Here is an 18,527-nt window from a genome sequence, read left to right on the forward strand (position 1 = left end):
ATAAAATTGCCTACCATTACCCTATTATCCTTCTGTAAATATCCCATGATTAGATTCACTCTTTAAGGGTGTGCTGATTGATTTGGGAAGATGGCACGTTAGCCAACATTTGGGAAGGAATCTTTTTTTTTAATGTTTTTTTTCTTTTATTTATTTGACAGACAGAGATCACAAGTAGGCAAAGAGGCAGGCAGAGAGAGAGAGAGGGAGGGAAGCAGGCTCCCTGCTGAGCAGAGAGCCCGATTCGGGGCTCGATCCCAGGACCCTGGGATCATGACCTGAGCCGAAGGCAGAGGCTTTAACCCACTGAGCCACCCAGATGCCCCTTGGGAAGGAATCTTTTTGCCAAGTTAGCCACAGCCAATACCTACATTGTGCAGTGCAAAAAAAGGAATGAGGCACGGTTTTTTGGATAATTACTGTCCAAGTTATGATGAAGCACAGAAATGGAGGGTTCCAGGTCCTCAGGCAGATGGAATGGAGCACTATGAGAGCCGAGAACCATGCCCAGCAGGTGATGGGGGATCAAGGGCAGTGTCATCAATGGCACAATTTTGTATGTGTCAAATTATAGCTCAGGTGCGCCCTTCTCTCTTTGAGGCATTTTCTTCAGCCAGCATGGAATTTTGTTTGTTACCAGTTGAATCTTGTTTCTATATCATTGACTATGAATTTAAAGTGAGAGAAGAGGTTAGGGTTAGGGGTGCGGTGCGGAGGCATGGAGGAACAGGTAGCCAAAACCAAAAGCTCTATTCTGTTGTGCGATGGTGGTGGCATACTTCTCATCGAGTGGTTTTCTTCTCAGTGCTCATTGGGAAGTTGGCCTGAGTCACAATGAAATCCTTGAGGTTTTGTGAAGGAGGGACAGAGCTGCTGATTTTAAGTCCAACTTTTCTAGTTCCCCTTTTGGTTTTTAGAAACAAAGTTTGGTTTTCTGAGAGCGAGATGGTCCTTCTTTACAGTCTTTAGGGTTGTGACTGAAGGAGGGGTGGTAAGCAAAGACAGAGATGGGCCGAAGCAAGCAATAAGAGTAACTCAAAGGTCATGTCCTGTTCCTGTGACATTTTTTCTTCAAAAATGTGTAAAGTTGAGACTCTGATAGGAGTAAAGAGTAAAACATGTTCAGCTCTGGAAACGGGAGGAAGAACCTCCATGACCGCGGCTACCAGGTCAAGTTTGCCGAGGTAGACGTCCCCACATTTCATCATCTTACTTTGCTTCCTACTTAATGTGAAAAAGTGTAAGATCTCCCCCAGCCAACTGGATCTATGGCGAATACTCTGTAGAGAAATGTGTTATTGGCGGGGCGACAGGAAAGCCTATAAAGCAGGTGTGTGTCAGTTTCGCTGGATTATCTTCCCTGTTTGCCATCTTCAGGTATTATTGTCTCGTTCTCTATTTACTTATTGACTGAAGACACCACCAGGCTATAGCTAGTCACTTTGGAACGAGCAGGTGACAGCCTCTAGGCATAGGAACATCTATAGAGGTGGGGCTGTCGCAGTGGAGTGTGGAGGCTAGAGGAGGGGCTCACGCTCAGAGCCTTCCTCTTCAAGTGTGCACCCTGAACTTGGAGCTTGTTAACAACTTACCAACGGCACATAGAATAAGCACTTTACTGTAGGGAGCTCAGGCCGGGTGTCCGGGTTTGTACAAGGATACCCGAATGGTGAGATAGAGGGATTTTTTACAGGAACATTAACCACCCCCTTGTTTTTTCACTCTATATCCTCAAATTCAATAGATATTTTTGTCCCACGTGCTTTTACACTTTACATTATGGAGGTCTTGGATGACAATTTATGCGATGGTGTCTTGTAGGTGAAGACGTCTCAATACATCTGCCGCGACAAATGTACAATTCAAATATTTTGTGGCGTATTGAAGTGAATGCACACCTGACAATGAAAGTATTCCTATCTAGATGAAAAATCATTTGGAAAGAAAGTGAAACAAAACATGTAGTTTTATTTTGATGAGGATAATTCTTAAGAGACAGTTTTGTACAGGAAAAGTTAATGACTTTTGAGTATGTGATTAAGATGTAAAAGTGTGGGTGGGGGGAATTTAGCAACTAGTGAGTGGCCTAAATAATTTGCCTCTAAGATCCCTTCTTACTCTGAGATTCTATGTTCTGCACATGTTGCTGAGTATCTAAAGCTACAGAGTATGCCACGGCTAACTCAGAATCCTGTATAGTATATCCACAGGAAAAGCACACCAAAGGGTTTTCATGGGAGCTGTGAAAGCCATTTTAAAATTGGTCAATCAATAAATATTTATTGGGTATCAACTATATGCAAGACACTGTACCAAGAAGTTTAGAAGACTCAAAGGACAAGACTCCTTTTCCCTTGAAGTTTTCAACATTGTATATTCTTAAATTTCTGAGTTCTTCTTATGAAATCTGTCCCAGGAAATTTTCTCCTAAGAAACTCCCTTGAGTTAGAAGTAACTTTCTAGATAATCCCAAGAATTCTTCCCCTCTAGGAAGGACTATACAGAGAGTTGGCCAACATGCCGTTATTAAAAAAAAAAAACAAAACAACAAAACAAAACACCTGGACCTATTCTAGCAAGGCAATACAGAAATATCTACTTTACAAAATAATTTACACTATTTAATCAGGATACAAAGGAAGTATGTCTGCAAATAATTCTACCAGGACATGAAAATTAAGACTTTATGTTGGTAGTAGCATAGACTGGTAGAATCACTTATATTATGCTATCAAGGAAAACTGACCATTGAGTGTTTCTCTTATTTGATTAGGATAGTGTTTCCTCAAATGTACTCTCCAGATCCTGCAGAGTGTGACTTGGTGATGGGGTGTGGTAAGTCCCACACATTGTTTCTGTGTTCTCAGTCCCAGTGTGGCAGTTTCCCTCCCCACATTCCTAAGCCTTGTCCCCAGGCTGCTAGTTAACTAGCTTGTCTTCCTTCACACTTCCTGAATGTGTTCCACAGGCCAAGCTCTATCTACCTGGTAAAGGACATAAGAAAATTAAAAACAAAAGTAGGTACCAGTATTTAATATTTCTAAAATATACTCTACAATGATGGTTAGACTGGGTCAAAAAAACTAGCACAGGATTTGGAGAGTAGATACAAAAAGGAAGAGAGATATGTGGTCTTATGATGTGAAAATGGTATAACAGGGAAAAAGGTAAATCGAAGGGAAGAAAGTCAGAGAAGAAAAGGTTTGATTGACAAGGGATCCATTAGGAGACTGAACAGAAAGGTGGGAAGAGAGGAAGACATACTGAAGGAGGTAGATGTAAAGACTAGTGATGGCTGAAGATATCTTAGGCTGTAAAAAAGTGTCAGAAAGTGGGAAAGATGAGCAAGAAAAAATAGGAAGCTAAATACAGAATAGCTGACAGAAAGAAAACACAGAAGGAAGCAAAGAAATGATAGAGTAAAGAGAGAAACAGTGGAAGGTAAGAGATGTCAAAAGAATATTAGGGGAAAAAACTGACAAAGACTAACAGAAGAAAAAAATATACAGTCATCTGGATTATACTGATATATCGATCTCCATGCACAAAATGGAAAGTTCATCTGCCTTTCTGTCTTGCAAAACCAGAGAATTTTGCAAGTATGAACCTTTGAAAGAGAAAGGAAGAATCAGCAAACAAAGGGAGACTAACCCAGACAAATGGCTTCCAAGTTTCAAAGTGCTGGAGGTCACATAGCCTTTCTGGTTATTTTTAAGGTCTGTGTTTGTGACAGTACAGAATCTAGAGGCCCAACCTCATCACCTGGGCCACTACTCCTATTGCTGGAATGGGGAAAATCTTAAGGATCACCAACAAGGTCAGATACTTAACTGAGTCTGGTGGGGGAGGGGGAGGATGGTGCGGGAGGGGGAGAATGTTGGGCAACCACTGTAGAATATCAGGTATTTTCCTTCCCCAAAGAATGTTTGGTTGTGATAATCCCTAGGCCTGAAGTAGTAAGCAGTCTTGAACATGGTCCTGTGGATTGGTCCCTAATTGAAGAGGATCAAATGGAGTGTGTTCATCTGCATTAAGTGGGTCTACATTTATACTCTGAAACTCTGCCCCAGTAGCTAACCTAGACAATGAGTTCGGACTTTCAGTAGGCATAATCGGTTCTTCATCAAATGGGTCTTGCCTTCCAATGCTAGAGGGAGTTCCAGTGCTGGAGGAGTAATACTTGGCTATTTTGGAGCCAAAGCATGGTAACTGCAGGATGCTTGATGGTCTTTGTTGCTGCCTTTCCCCCTCATTTCCTTGCACTTCACTTCGGATTCCTTCTGGCTGAGGGCCTTCATCAGGTGTGCCAATAACAAGCTGTTCTGGAGTAAGGTCAACAGTTCTTTCGTTGAACTGGTTGCCTTCAAATATTGGTTCCAAAACTTTGTTCCCATCTTCTCCAAGATCATTTGTGAGACAAGGTGTATTCTTCGATTGAAGGGAACTGGCCTCAGGAAAGGGCATAATTCCCCTCTGACTCAGTTGATTCTTCATAGAGCATGGTGTGTTTCTTCTCAGAGTGGACACATCATCTCTAAAAGAATTTGGGTTTTGACTTTCCCCGGGCAGTCTTTTCTCTGAGCTGTTTCTTTGGTCAGGCAAGTTGCTTGTAGGGGAGATGGTGTGTCTTCCATGTTTAGTATGGCTATCTTCTGTGTACAGAGGGTTGGTGTCTTGATTCTCCCCTGGTGCAAGACCAAAGGATGGAGTGTAGTCCTGGAGAGCAAGTGGATTGTCCTTGTGTCCTGTGGAGCCACCAGCACAGCAGGGACCTCTCTGGCTTGGGTGAAATACATGTGCTTCTTTTTGACCTGTTGGGTAACTTGGAGGAATTAAGTTTGGGAAAGCCAGATGTTCTCGCTCTGGTGGATTTATCCTGGTAATTTGCATGCCATAATTCAAATTCTCACCTTCATGCCATGTTGGATTTTTCTGAAGCCCAGCTGGGGAATTACTAGGATAGGGCTGGTTCTCTTTCTGGTGTGGTGGACTAGGGGGCATTTTGTGTAAAGTTGTTGGCTGATCCCAGAAATTTCTGTTAAAATATGGCCTTCTTTCTTTCTGTCCTTGGGTTTGAGTCTTGTGCTCCCAGGAGTTCCAAGAAGGAAACAGAGGACTTTCTTCTTGTCCAACAGCATTATTAACATAATAGCCCCTGCTCTCCACAGGTGGTGGTACAGTGGGAGCTGTATTATAGGATGGAAAATTCTCATCTGGGTTCCAGGGGTAAAATTCGCCATAGGGGAAATCCTCCCTGGGTTTCGATGGATTATCTAAGGAATAGGGAAGGTATTCCTTTGGTTGATTTGAGGTATATTGCTCACCTTCATAGTGCCTAACTGTTGGACCTTCTCTAAAACTTGTTTCCTCCATGCCCCATCTACTTTGTCCCGGGAAATGTTCATCTCCAGCTGGATCAACTGGGTCCTCTTCATTATAGGGGACAGTTTCTTTCAGTTCTGGAGTATTTATGGGGTACAGTGAATTTTGGGGTTGCCCTATATTATTGGGAGAATCATCTCTCTCATCCCACGTATTGCTTCTAAGGTATGGTGAGTTTTCCCTGGGATCATAAGAGTTATAGTCAGGGTAGTAAACACCTCCCCTAGAGCCATGGGAAGGATGAGGTAAGTGTTCCTCCTGCCTCCCAGGGTCTTCCTTAAAAGACGGAGAGATTTCTTGGTGATTCCAAGTATTTCTTCCAGCAGGAAAATGTTCTCTTGCAGGGGAAGGAATTTCCTCAGGGTATGCAGGTTGATATGTACTGTGCTTTAATTCTGGCCGATTAGTTTCTGATTCATATGGATTTCTTCTTGGCTCCAAAATAATCCCTTTGGGCAAATTCTGGTTTTGGGTTTGTCCATCAGAATTTGGGGCTCTACTGGAATCTCCTCTTGGGTAATAAGAGTTTTCATGTTGGTCAATAGAATTAAAATTTGGGACTAGCTTGTTACTCTCAGGGTGAGGCAGTTTATAGTTTGGTTCATTAACTCCATAATCTTGAGAGTTTCTCCAGGGACCAGATGGATCCCTTGTAGGAATGACTGTTCTTTCTTTTGGACCTACTGGTTTCTCTCCTGGATTTTGGACTTTTTCATTGTGGACAACAGTACCATGTTTGGGACCCAGAGGAGGAACATTGGTTCCCACAGGGTGTTTATTTGGTCCCTGAGGCTTTCTTCTGATATTTCCCAGATTTGCTGCATGATTGGGAGAATTCCCTCTTGCAGTAGAAGCATAAGCCCTGCGATAAATTGGATTTCCTGGACGAACTGCTTGTTTGCGTTCCCAAGCAAAGGAGTTCCACCGAGGACCCCTTTGAACCTGTTGATTTCGGTAAAAAGGCCCATTCTGTCTGTGCCCCATGATAGTACCAGTGGGACGCCATTGTCTCCCTGCAGGAAAATTTCGGATGTTAGGATTTGGATAATTTTCACGAATATTTGGCTGACTTGGTCCCCATGTGATTTGAGTTCTTGGTACTCCCTGGCCTGAAACATTAATGGTAGGGGGTGAGATAACTCCATTCTGAGCAGTGTTTGTACCATGGCCACTGTTTCCTGTTGGGCTGGTGTCATTTCCACCCTGACTCCCTCCAGAACTGCGTGCGTTTGGTTGAGTAGAATTAGTCTCAGGACCTGTTGAATTAGCTGAGGGCTCAGTGGCTGGACTCTCTGTTTTAGGAGGATCTTCTTCTTTGGGTTTTTCGAAATCTTGTTCAAACATCTCTTCTGAATAATAAGGAGGACGACCCCCAAATCCTTGATATCCAAAATATCCAAAGTAAGGATTCTGTAGGGAAAAAGATGGAACTTGGTAATTACTCTTTGTTTCCCACCATGTTGTTGCTAGGAATATTTTTAATGTAATAGGGAAATTATCAACATGCTTCTTTTAAAACCATTAGCTATGCTTTCTTTCTTGAAAGTTAATTCCACCTTGGTTTTTATATAATTCCACCCTAGTCCCTTCTGGTTCTCTCTTTGGGTACTCTTTCTGACTGTTAACGTCTCAGTTTTCTCTTCCTAGGCCTTGATCCTAAATCTGAGGGGGTTTTTGTTTTTGTTTTTTAAAGGATCCCATTTTCTACCCTTCCCATTCTTCTTTTCCCATTTTACACACCTCTTGAGCAATCTATGGAAGGCCAATTTGTTCAGTACAAATATATACCAGTGATTCCCAAAGCCACAAGTCCAGCCCATGACCCTTTCTCCTGAGGCTGAGGCAGCAAGACTTCATCACTAAAGATTTCATGGGCACCTCCAACTGAATGTAAGTTGAACCTAATACCCCCCAAACTTCCTTCTCTAATATTCTATATCTAAACAATGTTCACTGATATCCACCCAGTTTTCCAGGTTTCTACTCTTCTCTAATTTCCCACAGACAGTTAATAACCAAGTCCTATAAAATCTAAACTTCCATCCTGTCCCTCATCCTCTATCCCCAGTACCCTTGACTATTGCAATAGTTTTCTTACTGGTCACTCTTTGTGTAATTTTACTTCCTTCTAGTCTTGTCTCTCCACTGCCATTAGAACAGTACAGTTTGGCGGTGGGGGTTGGTAGAACGTCCATCACTTTCCTCTTTAAATATTGTTTAAAGTTGCCTTTACCTTTAAGGATAGACTCTAAACCCCATTGCATAACATCAAAAGCAAGTCTAAAGAGTGTAGTTCTACACAGATATGGGTTAAAATCTCTGTTCCCTCAGTATTAATAGTATGACTCTGGGCTAATCTCAATTTATGATTACCTCAGTTATTTGTAAACTCAAGATAATAAAAGAATATCTACCTCATAAGTTGTCATGAGGGTCAAAAGAGATAACATCTGTCAATCTCAGTGCCTGGGACGTAGTAAGTACCTAACAAATGTCGTATCTTGTAAAACACTGCTACCACCACACTAACAATTTTTTAAAATCATCTGACCCATAACTAATCCATCCAGCCTTATTGCCTCCCCCTTGTACTTGATGCGGTTGCAAATCTCAACTACTACCTGCAACACTGATCACAATAGAACCTAAATATCTATCGACAGATGAATGGAAAAGGCAAATGAGGAAAGACACACCACGGAGTACTGTTAAGCTTTCAGAAAGAAGGAAATTTCAATATGTGAGAACATGGATGAACCTCGAGGACATTCTGCCAAGTGACATCACAGGAGAAGGAAAACAGACTTTTTCATGCCTACGCTGACTGTCTGGGCCATTCTGCTTTATTTTCTCATACTATCTTTTGAAAATTTGAAGTGCCTGTTTCTGGGTTGCATACAATTATCTGAATCATTTTTATCTGGTAATTCCAATCTCAAAATGATATTTTAATTTTATTTTTTAAACTTTTAAACTTTTTAAAACATTTAAATAAGTTTATTTAAATAATCTCTACATCCAATGTGGGGCTCAAGCTCATGAACTTGAGATCAAGAGTCGCATGCTTTTCTGACAGCCCACCAGGCACACCTTTTTAAAAGCACCTTATGCCATTACTGACATAGTGATTTCCAGTGTCATTATTTTAACTCCCTCCTTGCCCCATTTCCCATCCCCTAATCCCCTAGAGCCATTTCACTGAGGACATATATATTTAGGGGAAAAAAACGAAGTAAGCTCCAGGGGTGGAGTTCCATGCCAGAATCACTATAATGACTTTTTTGATGACACAGAGTATTTTCACAGTGTATCACTCTGTGACATGCATTTGGCTCTTCTGGTGTGGTGTGGTAAAGAAGCCATTGGACAGGGTGTCAGAAGAGCTTGAGGTTCAGTTTATCCTCTAACTCTGTAGGTGAAATTGACTAGTGATCTTCTTTGGGTTTCAATTTATTTGTACAATGAAGGAGTTAGATGATTACTTCATTCCCTTCTGGTGATAACTTTATAGGATGCATTTCCTTCTTTCTCTGTTTTTGGTTGCTCCATCACTGTCCAGAGTCCAAAGATTCTGGAGCAAAGTTTTCAGGTTAGTCTTCTCAGAGAGAGACAGAGAATAAAAGAGAGAAAGAGGAAAGGAGAGAGGGAGGGAGAGAGTTCAGGATATGTAGAGGAGAAATGATATATCACATTTATTTTTGTTACTGGATATTTTTCTTATATCATGGGCACTTGAGCTATAAATTCTTATGTTGAATTTTACTCTTTTTGTTAGATAGAAATAAAAAGGCAGAGGCTCATTAGCCTCTGCAGTTCCTAATGGGGAATGTAGCTTTACTTGTACTCACTCCTCCTTCTTCATTGCTGACTGGTGGACGTCCATAACCTGGTGGTACTTTCTGAAATGTGAAAAGCATAATGAAGGCAAGGGAAATCCATGTTCTATGCTGCCATTTGTTTGCACAACTCATGGTGTCTTAAAATAGTTCAAGTCAACGATTGGGTGTTAGCATTGTTCATTTTTAGCTCCCACATTCTATTGATTATAATTATTTTAATTATAATCCATCAGTGAATACTGGTAAATACAAAGATTTCTGCTGGATTCTAGATTATCCTACTTAGAATACCATGTGTAGCTGCATCTCCTAGCAGTCACCCCCTCGCTCCCCAAACACACACACACACACACACACACACACTGTTAGTGCTGTTAGGATCTAAACATTCATGTAAGAACATGTAATAATGGAGATTAAATAATGATGCTATTTTTCGAGAGTCTGTGTCACATTTTGGATGACAAATTGACAATTGTTCCTGGATTATTACTACAACTTTTTTATTTGAGCAAGGTTTATTTTCCTAATCAAACTTGGAGGCTGAGTGTTTGCTCAGGGGAGGGTTTAGTAAATCAGTCCAACTCCCACAGACCTTCAGATGTTCTGTGTGGATGAGATCATATATGAGATCATAGTTGAACATGAGAATCATGCTTATCAGCCTTTTTTTTTTTTTTGCTTATCTGCTTTTTGGATGTTCACCTGGTACTGCCTTAGTTTCCAGAGTTCAGAATGGCCAGTGAAAGGAAGTCACTCTTTTAAAGAAAAAAAAAGTAAGGAACTTTTACTCCTTGAGTGAATTTTTCCTTATCAATAAGAAGGCTTCTTGGTTATAGAGTTATAGACAAGAAAAACCAATGCCATAGCTGAAAAAAAAGACATCAAATATTTGCTGCTTCTGTTAGTTTCGTAGCAATTGGACTTTAAACATTTCTTTAGTTCAGTTTATTTTGTGATTTATATTTTTAATTCTTGTGATATAATTTCAATATCATGTTTTATTTTAATGATTTTAAACTTTAAAGGATTCTCATAAATATTATTTTGCAAGATTCTTTGTAATGAAGCCTCTGTGGCTAGAAATAATAACATATCATGGAAAGATCTTAGTCTAATCATAACTCATGATTTATCAATATTATTAATATTAATCATTTTATTATTAATAATATTGTTAATAATAATTATACTAATTATGTTATTAGTATACAATATTAGTATAATTAGTACTAATACTAATATACTAATTAGTATATTATATATTATATATCAGTATATATAATATAAAATATACAAATTAGCACTAATACTAATATACTAATTATTAGTATACTAATAAATATACTAATTAATGTTAATAATAAAACATAATAATAATATTGATAATATTAATATTAATCATAACTCATTAATCATAACTCATAACTCCATTTTGTCTCAATTTCCCCATGACATTCAATGAAGATAATCTTTGTATTTTCTAATCTTTTAGAGAAGTGAGGAATAGTAGCAAAATAGCATGGTCCTTTAAAATCATTTCATTAACTAAGTTATTAGTGGTTGGTGATTTCAACTGTTCATGTCACCAATTTGTCCGAGTAAAAAATTCATTAAACCATTTTCCCCCTACATGATTGCTGATGTGATGATTTTTTTCCCTCATGTTCTTCATATAGCATTTCATTTAGAGAGTGTGAACTCATACTAGTTTGAGATATAACATGTTAATATTATTTTTCACTTCTAGTATAAAGAGAAAAACTCACATGTGGGCCTTGCCAGGGTGGCTGTTGATAGAGCCCATTGCCAAATGGTGGGAATAGCCCGTTGCCAAATGGTGGAAATGCCTAAAGAGAAAGATTCAGTGATGGGGACATGAGAAAGATAAATGGAAAACAAAACAAACCTATTAAATACAAGGTACAATGTTTGATACTTGGGAATCTGCATCTCCCTTTGCATTAAACTGTTATTTCCTTTCTTTAGGGCTGAGATGATAATAACAACAACAATTAGTACTAGCATCATTGAACACTTCTGTGGTAGGTATCGTGCTGTGCATTTTACTAAGGCAAACCGATTGAATCCTCATATAAACATAGAAGACACATGCCAAAGACATAATTTCCTTTTCACAGAAGATTCTGGGGTTCAGAGAAGTTGAGTCATTTGCCCACAATTTCTCAGTTGGTAAATGATCCAGGAGCGTCTTTTTATTCAATGTTCTCTACATCTGTAATGGTGTCTGATAATAAATAAACAGTGTCTGTTAACTGATGACGAGACAGCATTTTAGAAGCTCCACACGGGGTAATACCTTGAGAAATCATTTGCACATCTTCTCGTTTTACATCAGGACTGTTCATACCACACAGAAGTACTGGAAGCATTTTTACCTTTCAAGTATTTTGGGTTATCATAGCATAGACCTGGAAGGGACTTAGAGGTTGTTTCTTTACTCATGGGGAGCCTGGAGCCAGAAAGGTAAGGTGGCTATTCAAGATCATTCAACTAATAAGGGCCAGTGGTAGAACTTGAATCTCTGTTCCCTGACTCGTCTGTTAGCGCTCATGTTATAGTACCGTGCTGTCTCTGCATTTTAGCATACCCTGAAGGGTCTTTTTTTTTTTAATTTTTTTTTTCTTTTTTTTTTATTTGACAGACAGAGATCACAAGTAGGCAGAGAGGCAGGCAGAGAGAGAGGAGGAAGCAGGCCCCCTGCTGAGCAGAGAGCCTGAAGCGGGGTTTGATCCCAGGACTCTGGGATCATGACCTGAGCCAAAGGCAGAGGCTTTAACCCACTGAGCCACCCAGGTGCCCCTGTCTCTGCACTTTAAAAGGAGCCTCTAAGGCAACAGTATTTTGGTAATTTTTTTTAATTAAAAAAAAGTGTGTCTGGGTGGCTCAGTGGTTTAGGTCACTGCCTTCGGCTCAGGTCATGATCTCAGGGTCCTGGGATCGAGTCCCGCATCGGGCTCTCTGCTCGGCGGGGAGCCTGCTTCCCTCTCACTCTCTCTGCCTGCCTCTCTGCCTACTTGTGATCTCTCTCTGTCAAATAAATAAATAAAATCTTAAAAAAAAAAAAGTGTGTGTGTGTGCTTTTTTTAAAATAATCTGTGCGTGGAATGTGGGGCTCAAACTCGGGACTGTGAGTCCAAGAGTCACATGCTCTACAGACTGAGCCAGCTGGCCTCCCCTGTTTTGGTAATTGTTAATCACACAAAGACTGGAGGTAACTCGCAAGGCAATTTTCAATAGGTGGTGCAGCGTCACCTGAGAAGAATGTAAAAATGAACGATTCGATTTCGTACATGGCAGTACCTGTGTTGAGGAACATTGGACAAAGTGTGTATGTGGGGATGGTATGGTTCTCCAAATCCCTCCGACACCATTTATGGACGCTGGTTTGGAATTCTGCTGGGCAAGCCTCACCTGCGGTGGTTGGGTTTCCTCTTCTGGCTGCGCTGGGGTAGGTGGTGGCTGCTTTAAAGGCTGCTTTGGTGGTGGCTTTTTTGGTTGAGGCTGGCTGGGTTTCTGAGTCTCTGGGACTGGATCAGTCTTGCTCTTTTGGCGTCTGGGCGCTGAAGGGGATGAGGGTTTCTGTGGGTGGCCCGTGTTGGGTGGCGGTTGAGGCCACATGGGCATCTGGTACTGTGGGAAGAGCTGAGGCATACCGTTCCCATACAAGGGGCCCAGCTGTGCCATCTGCAAGGGTAGCAAATAACAGTCAAATTGTAGGAGGGCCGAGATTCCAGCTCTCCTCATCCACTGATGTTAGTCTCTAAAACTCAGACAAGGATCTTAAAAATTCTGTGAAACTTAACTCAACCACAGAAGCCTCACGATCTTTAGCATTTCTTTAAATGTTGCCTTCCAGAAATGAATCTCTGCCTTTTAGAAAGCCAACCAACCAAACAAAGCAAAAGATAGGATAAGGTGAAAAATTTTCATTTTAAGAGTTTGGCTGATAATTTTCTGACTCTGAAACACTGACTCACATAAGTGTATGAGTCGGGTTACAGAGGAGCTGGCATCCAGTTCAAAACTCCCGTGACTTGTTACAGGCTGGAAAAGGAGAAAAAGCAAAAAGAAGATAAAGGAAGGGAAAGTGACAAAGAGAAAAAAAAACCAGCAACGAAAAAGAGAGTGATAGAATAAAAATTTTCTGTGTAAACATCCTTATATGGTGCCTATAATTTTTGATTGGTGGTGGTGTATTTTCATTAATTCCATCTGCATTATCAGAATCTCCACAATTTCAAGGTTGGCAGGGAAGAAAAAGTAGTTATAATCTGAAGAAGCTAATTTTTGAATTGACCTCCTACAATGTCAGTTCCCATTCAAACATTCCTGCTTTGGTTTAACACCAGTCTCTATCCCCAGTCTTCATGAATCAGTCTCTTGCTGTCTATTGGGTGATGGACACAAAGACAACACAAACACCATATGGACTGATGGAAGGTGAAATTGTGAATCTTGCATTATAATGCAGAATTTCATGACCATTAACTTGGTGAAAATTTCAGATCACAGGCAAATTCACTAAAACCAAGAATGACAATTTGAAAGAGTTGGGCCAATCAATAGTTAGAGAGAAAATTGACCAGGATGATGATGGTAGGTGAGAAGCTTTCAAAGAGAATGGCTTGAATAAAGGATTAAGAGAAAATTGAGGAAGTCCTTGATCTTTCTTCCCAATGGTTTTTAGGATCATCACAAAAGTCAAAAGTGACATATAATATTGCTGCACTGTCATATAATTTTTTCAGAAAAACTATGCCAAAAAGATCCAATGGATACATGATTCATTATTAGTTGCTTCTAAGAATTAGCACTAGTGGTAGTTTTAACTTAAATTTATTTAAAGAAGATAAAAACTTATTTCATAATTTTAGTGTTATCTTTCAAGATAATCCAAATAAAATTTACCCCCCCCCACACATACAACTGGAGTATTAATATGCTATTTTTTGTCCTCATTATTGGTGAATGTATGTTGTGTGATCTTTTCCTAGAACTAGTTTCTCTTGGATATAAAGAATGTTGGTAATTAATAAATAATTTTTATTTACAGAAGAGAACAACAGTAAAGAATAAGAAGAAAATTTGGGGTGAGGAGACAGGTGAAATGATTTTTCCCCTTTGAAACTCTTATAATGATTACATTATAATTAAAACATGTGGATAGCTATTAGTATCTTTATTAGCTATGACAAACCTTATAATGTAATTATCTGTATATAAACAAGAAATTGTCAGAAATAATACAAAGCAGAACTTACATGTGGGGCGTTCATAAAGTTGAATTGACCATATCGCATCATCTGTGACCAAAGGAATGCAAAAGTACAAAGTGAAAATTTTTTACCTAATCAACCTACAAATCGCCAGAAATAAGATGAATTTCTGATTCTAACATATAACAGTCATGATGTCTTTTACTAGTTATGCATGAATTTAAAATAAGTATGCAATTAAAATCCTAGGTCACTTTCATTTTTAAGTCAGAATTTTACTTTGAGAAGAACTGATAAAGGATAATAGAGAACAAAAATCTTATCTACTTTGAAGTTTTTGAATGTTTTACTCGGGATTTGAGAATGGGATAATTCTATGAAAAGATGATTCTCCTTTCTGATGTGTATTGAATTTGGCTAATGGTCTTGGCTAAGAGTCATGTAGGAGATACTATATGCTTATGTGTTTACCTTCTAAAAACCCTTGGTACAAATGTCTACCTTTGCTAGTTTAAAAACTTAACAAAGAAGCTAACATTAACCATACATGGACCCAAATTCACATTTACCTTGAGAAGTATGTAGGTGGTATGAAGCTGGGGAAATTACTACTTTGCCTTGATTTGAGAGTTTGTCTTTCAAATTTCCCTCCTTCTGTTTCTCTCATAAGAAATTTTATATATCATAAAGTTTTCCCCTTTTTTAATGGACTCTCCGGGAAGGGCTTAGGAAAACTTCTCTCCAGAGACTTAATATACATACCTCCTCACTTTTACTGCTAAATCCAGGCATTCGGGGCATTTGCATCTGGAAGTGAGAGAATTATTGGTGTCAAATCCAGAACATCAGTTGAAATGAACCCAATAATTATTTCTAAGCTATGCAACAATAGAACACAAAGAAAAGTCCTAATTTTTTTTAAAAAAGATTTTATTTGTTTATTTGACACAGAGAGAGAGATCACAAGTAGATAGAGAGGCAGGCAGAGAGAGAGAGAGGGAGAAGCAGACTCCCCACTGAGCAGAGAGCCTGATGGGGGACTCAATCCCAGGACCCTGAGATCATGACCCAAGCCAAAGGCAGAGGCTCTACCACTGAGCCACCCAAGCGCCCCCTAAATTTTTTTTTTGATACTCACTGGCATAGCAACAGAATTACCAAGCAGACCTAGAAAGACCAGGAGAATCTTCATTTTTCCACTTGGTACCTGGAATAAAAAACTGGATTTTATTTTTGGACTGTGAAATGATTCTGCTGGTGACATTTTGCCCAACTGTCTGTCGAGGAGAGCGCAGAAATAGACCGTGATGGGGGCCTTGGCCGCCATTTTTGCTTTACAGTAAGAAACTGCTGGTTTTTACCTGGTACTGTCCTAAAATGTGAAAAGTGTCAGATTAAACAGGAGAGATAAAAATGAGGTAGAGAGAGAGAAGATTGATACTTGAGAAGATGGGATATGGTTTATATCACTGGAATGTGACATTAGAAACTAGGAATTTACCTGAAAATATGAATATTGATGATTTTGAGATGCTATTGCTAGGCTGGTTTAGAATAGCATAGTAATGTCTGATTATAATCACCATTCAGAATAATCTCGGTTTCAGTGAGTGTGTAATCCAAAATCAGTACTTTGAGATACTTTCTAAGGTGCCATAGACAACATTCCATTATATAGAGGCTAATTAAATAAGCTAGAATATTCCAGAATCCTATCCTTTTATTCTTTCCTCTATTGTTTTTATTATTATTATTGCTTTTATTATTATTAATTTATCTTTAAAATATCACTTCTGCTCAAGAGAAGGTCAGAGAAATAGAAAAATATAGGCAAAGGTATGTTTATCTCTTTGTTAGACACTGTAAACATATAGAAGAAATGACTGAAGATTGTAGACTTACATGCGAAGTTTGAGAATGTTTTCATGGATTTCGTTTATCCCACTCTAGTTAATTATGCAAGCCTGTGTAATTAAGACTTGTAGTTACATCTTTGAACAAGGTTTTTTTTTTTTTCCGAAACATTTACTTGTATAATTCCTTAAGAAAACTCTGTTTCATTTGCATGTACAATAGAGGAAAATGACGGTTTTAATCAGAATGAATTATTTTCATGGTACACCAGATACAGCACAATTCCTAGCATAGTAACTAGCAGGTAGACACCAGTGGTAACTCAGTCTTTTTTGCTCCTCTTTCCTTTTTCTGGGCTTGAAATGCATCTAGCAGTATTTTGAGACAATGCTCACCCTTCTGTTTCCTTCCCATAGGAGCAATATAATTAAAGGACACTTCAGTATTCTCCTAAATTTTAGGAGTAATCAATTACCTTTTATATATCAGAGGAATCGGGAGAGTTTAATTAAACAAAGAAAGTAGTAACATGTAAATGCCTTTCTGGTTAATTAAAGATTTTCAGAGTCATGATATTATAGAAAATTAAAAATATCAACTGAAGCTAGTGTCTTCAGTATAGGCTCACAAGAACACAAGAAAGCTAATAAAGAGAATATTGGTGAATGCTTTCCTTTCTAAATCTACTTTCTAAGATTGTGGCCCAAGATTTTGGGGAACTGTTAGATGTTTAATTTCTTACCTAATCTTGTCTAATCATCCATTGAATCTCTATAGCAGCTGTCACTGAGATTTTTGGTAATGTCACACACTTAAGTAAGAAGATGTAGCTTTTTACTTTGCCAATACAAAATGCCACTCATTTTCTCTTTTGTGAAATTAATATATTATATTGGATGACTGATCGTTTCCTTCTATCTCAAAGGTTCATTATTCAATGAAAGTCTATGACTAACTCCTTTTTTAACTGAAAACACACCTTATGGTGTCTGTGGAGTACAAAGACTATATAAGTTCTTACTTCTTCACCCTATCTTTGTTTCTTCTGGCACACTTAGTAATGTCTGACCCTCTCAGTTGGACTTCTGGCTGTATTAGTTGGCATGTGACCTGTAGGTATTATAAAAAGTGAATAAAAATACTCACCAAGTTATCTAGCCTAGGAAGAGAGGCTCCATGCCTGTACTGAGGCAGCATGTTTTCACCCAAATTTTGAAAAATACAGATTTGGCATGAGAAGAAACTCAAATATAGAAATGAAACAAATAAACGAAATGAATAACAAAAATTCAGCTCTAAGGCAGCGCATGTCATGTTGATTATTTTATCCAATTTTTTTTTAATTTTACCCAATCCAAAATGAATCCAATTTTAATTGGATTAAATCCAAAAATTAAATCCAAAATCCATTATTAAATCCAAAATTTTGGATTTCATTTGGATTATCCAAAATAATTATAAAATCTAAAATATTATTAAATCCAAAAATAAAAATTATTTTATCCAATTTTATCCAATCATAGCCTTATTAGAGGGACTTCAAGTTGAGTCTTCTGTTGTGTTAAGAGAAGAGAAAATGACCCAGGAATGGTATTTCTGAGATACTTCTAATGCAGTATTGATTAAACTTGATTGCTCTATAGGGAGATGTACAAAAGCATAGTATTACATGAGATCTAAGTAGGTTGGAAGAAAAATTAGAAGAAAACAATCCACCAAATAAACCCAGTTTAAAGTTTTATCGGAAGGTCAGTATGCAAACAATGACTATATAACCAACATCAGAGAATGCAATAAGGAAGTCAACCAATATCTATGAATTAAGTTCATTTTTTGGCTATATTAATTATGCTGATAATCTCTAATACTCACCCAATTTCAGTTAGTAGCTCCAATATATAACAAATAAGTTTTACTTGAACTTTTTTAGCCTGTGTTTGAAATATATTCTTACTGGTCTACAGTGGAAATAATACAAGTTGCTGAAGCCAAGGAGATCTCAAGGAGCAAGACACGTTTATTTCTTAATAATAAAACAAAAATTCTTCACGAAGATGTCATGTTGTGTAACAAAAAGGCTTAAAATAAAAAAATTCCTCCTGTAAGAAAGTTTGGGATAGCAAGGTCACATTTAAGCTCTGTTGTAGACCTGCACAACCAATCAGCTTTGAGAAAAATGGTTTTGCCATCACAAGAGTTTAAGGTTAAAAAA

General features: G+C 38.5%; 1 protein-coding gene across 1 annotated transcript; it reads right to left on the bottom strand.

Annotated features, from left to right (window-relative positions):
* Nucleotides 1–3,942: 3,942 nt before the first annotated feature.
* ENAM (enamelin) lies at nt 3,943–17,512 on the bottom strand. Its single transcript, XM_045998379.1, has 8 exons — nt 17,462–17,512; nt 15,600–15,668; nt 15,224–15,268; nt 14,507–14,548; nt 12,657–12,929; nt 10,991–11,071; nt 9,231–9,281; nt 3,943–6,792 (listed from the first exon to the last, which is right to left on the bottom strand). The coding sequence occupies exons 1-8, from the start codon at nt 17,510–17,512 to the stop codon at nt 3,943–3,945; spliced, it is 3,462 nt and encodes a 1,153-aa protein (XP_045854335.1).
* Between the last annotated feature and the right edge of the window lie 1,015 nt (nt 17,513–18,527).

The sequence above is a fragment of the Meles meles genome, chromosome 2 (assembly GCF_922984935.1).
Source record: "Meles meles chromosome 2, mMelMel3.1 paternal haplotype, whole genome shotgun sequence".
Classification (NCBI taxonomy): domain Eukaryota; kingdom Metazoa; phylum Chordata; class Mammalia; order Carnivora; family Mustelidae; genus Meles; species Meles meles.

Coding starts and splice junctions, on each gene's coding strand:
- ENAM (XM_045998379.1), bottom strand. CDS start 17,512: ATGCTGCCTCAGTACAGGCATGGAGCCTCTCTTCCTAGGCTAGATAAC. Junction 11,072..12,656: donor AGGAAACCCAACCACCGCAG/GTGAGGCTTGCC, acceptor CTTTCTCTTTAG/GCATTTCCACCATTTGGCAA. Junction 6,793..9,230: donor TCAGCAATGAAGAAGGAGGA/GTGAGTACAAGT, acceptor TTTTCCCTACAG/AATCCTTACTTTGGATATTT.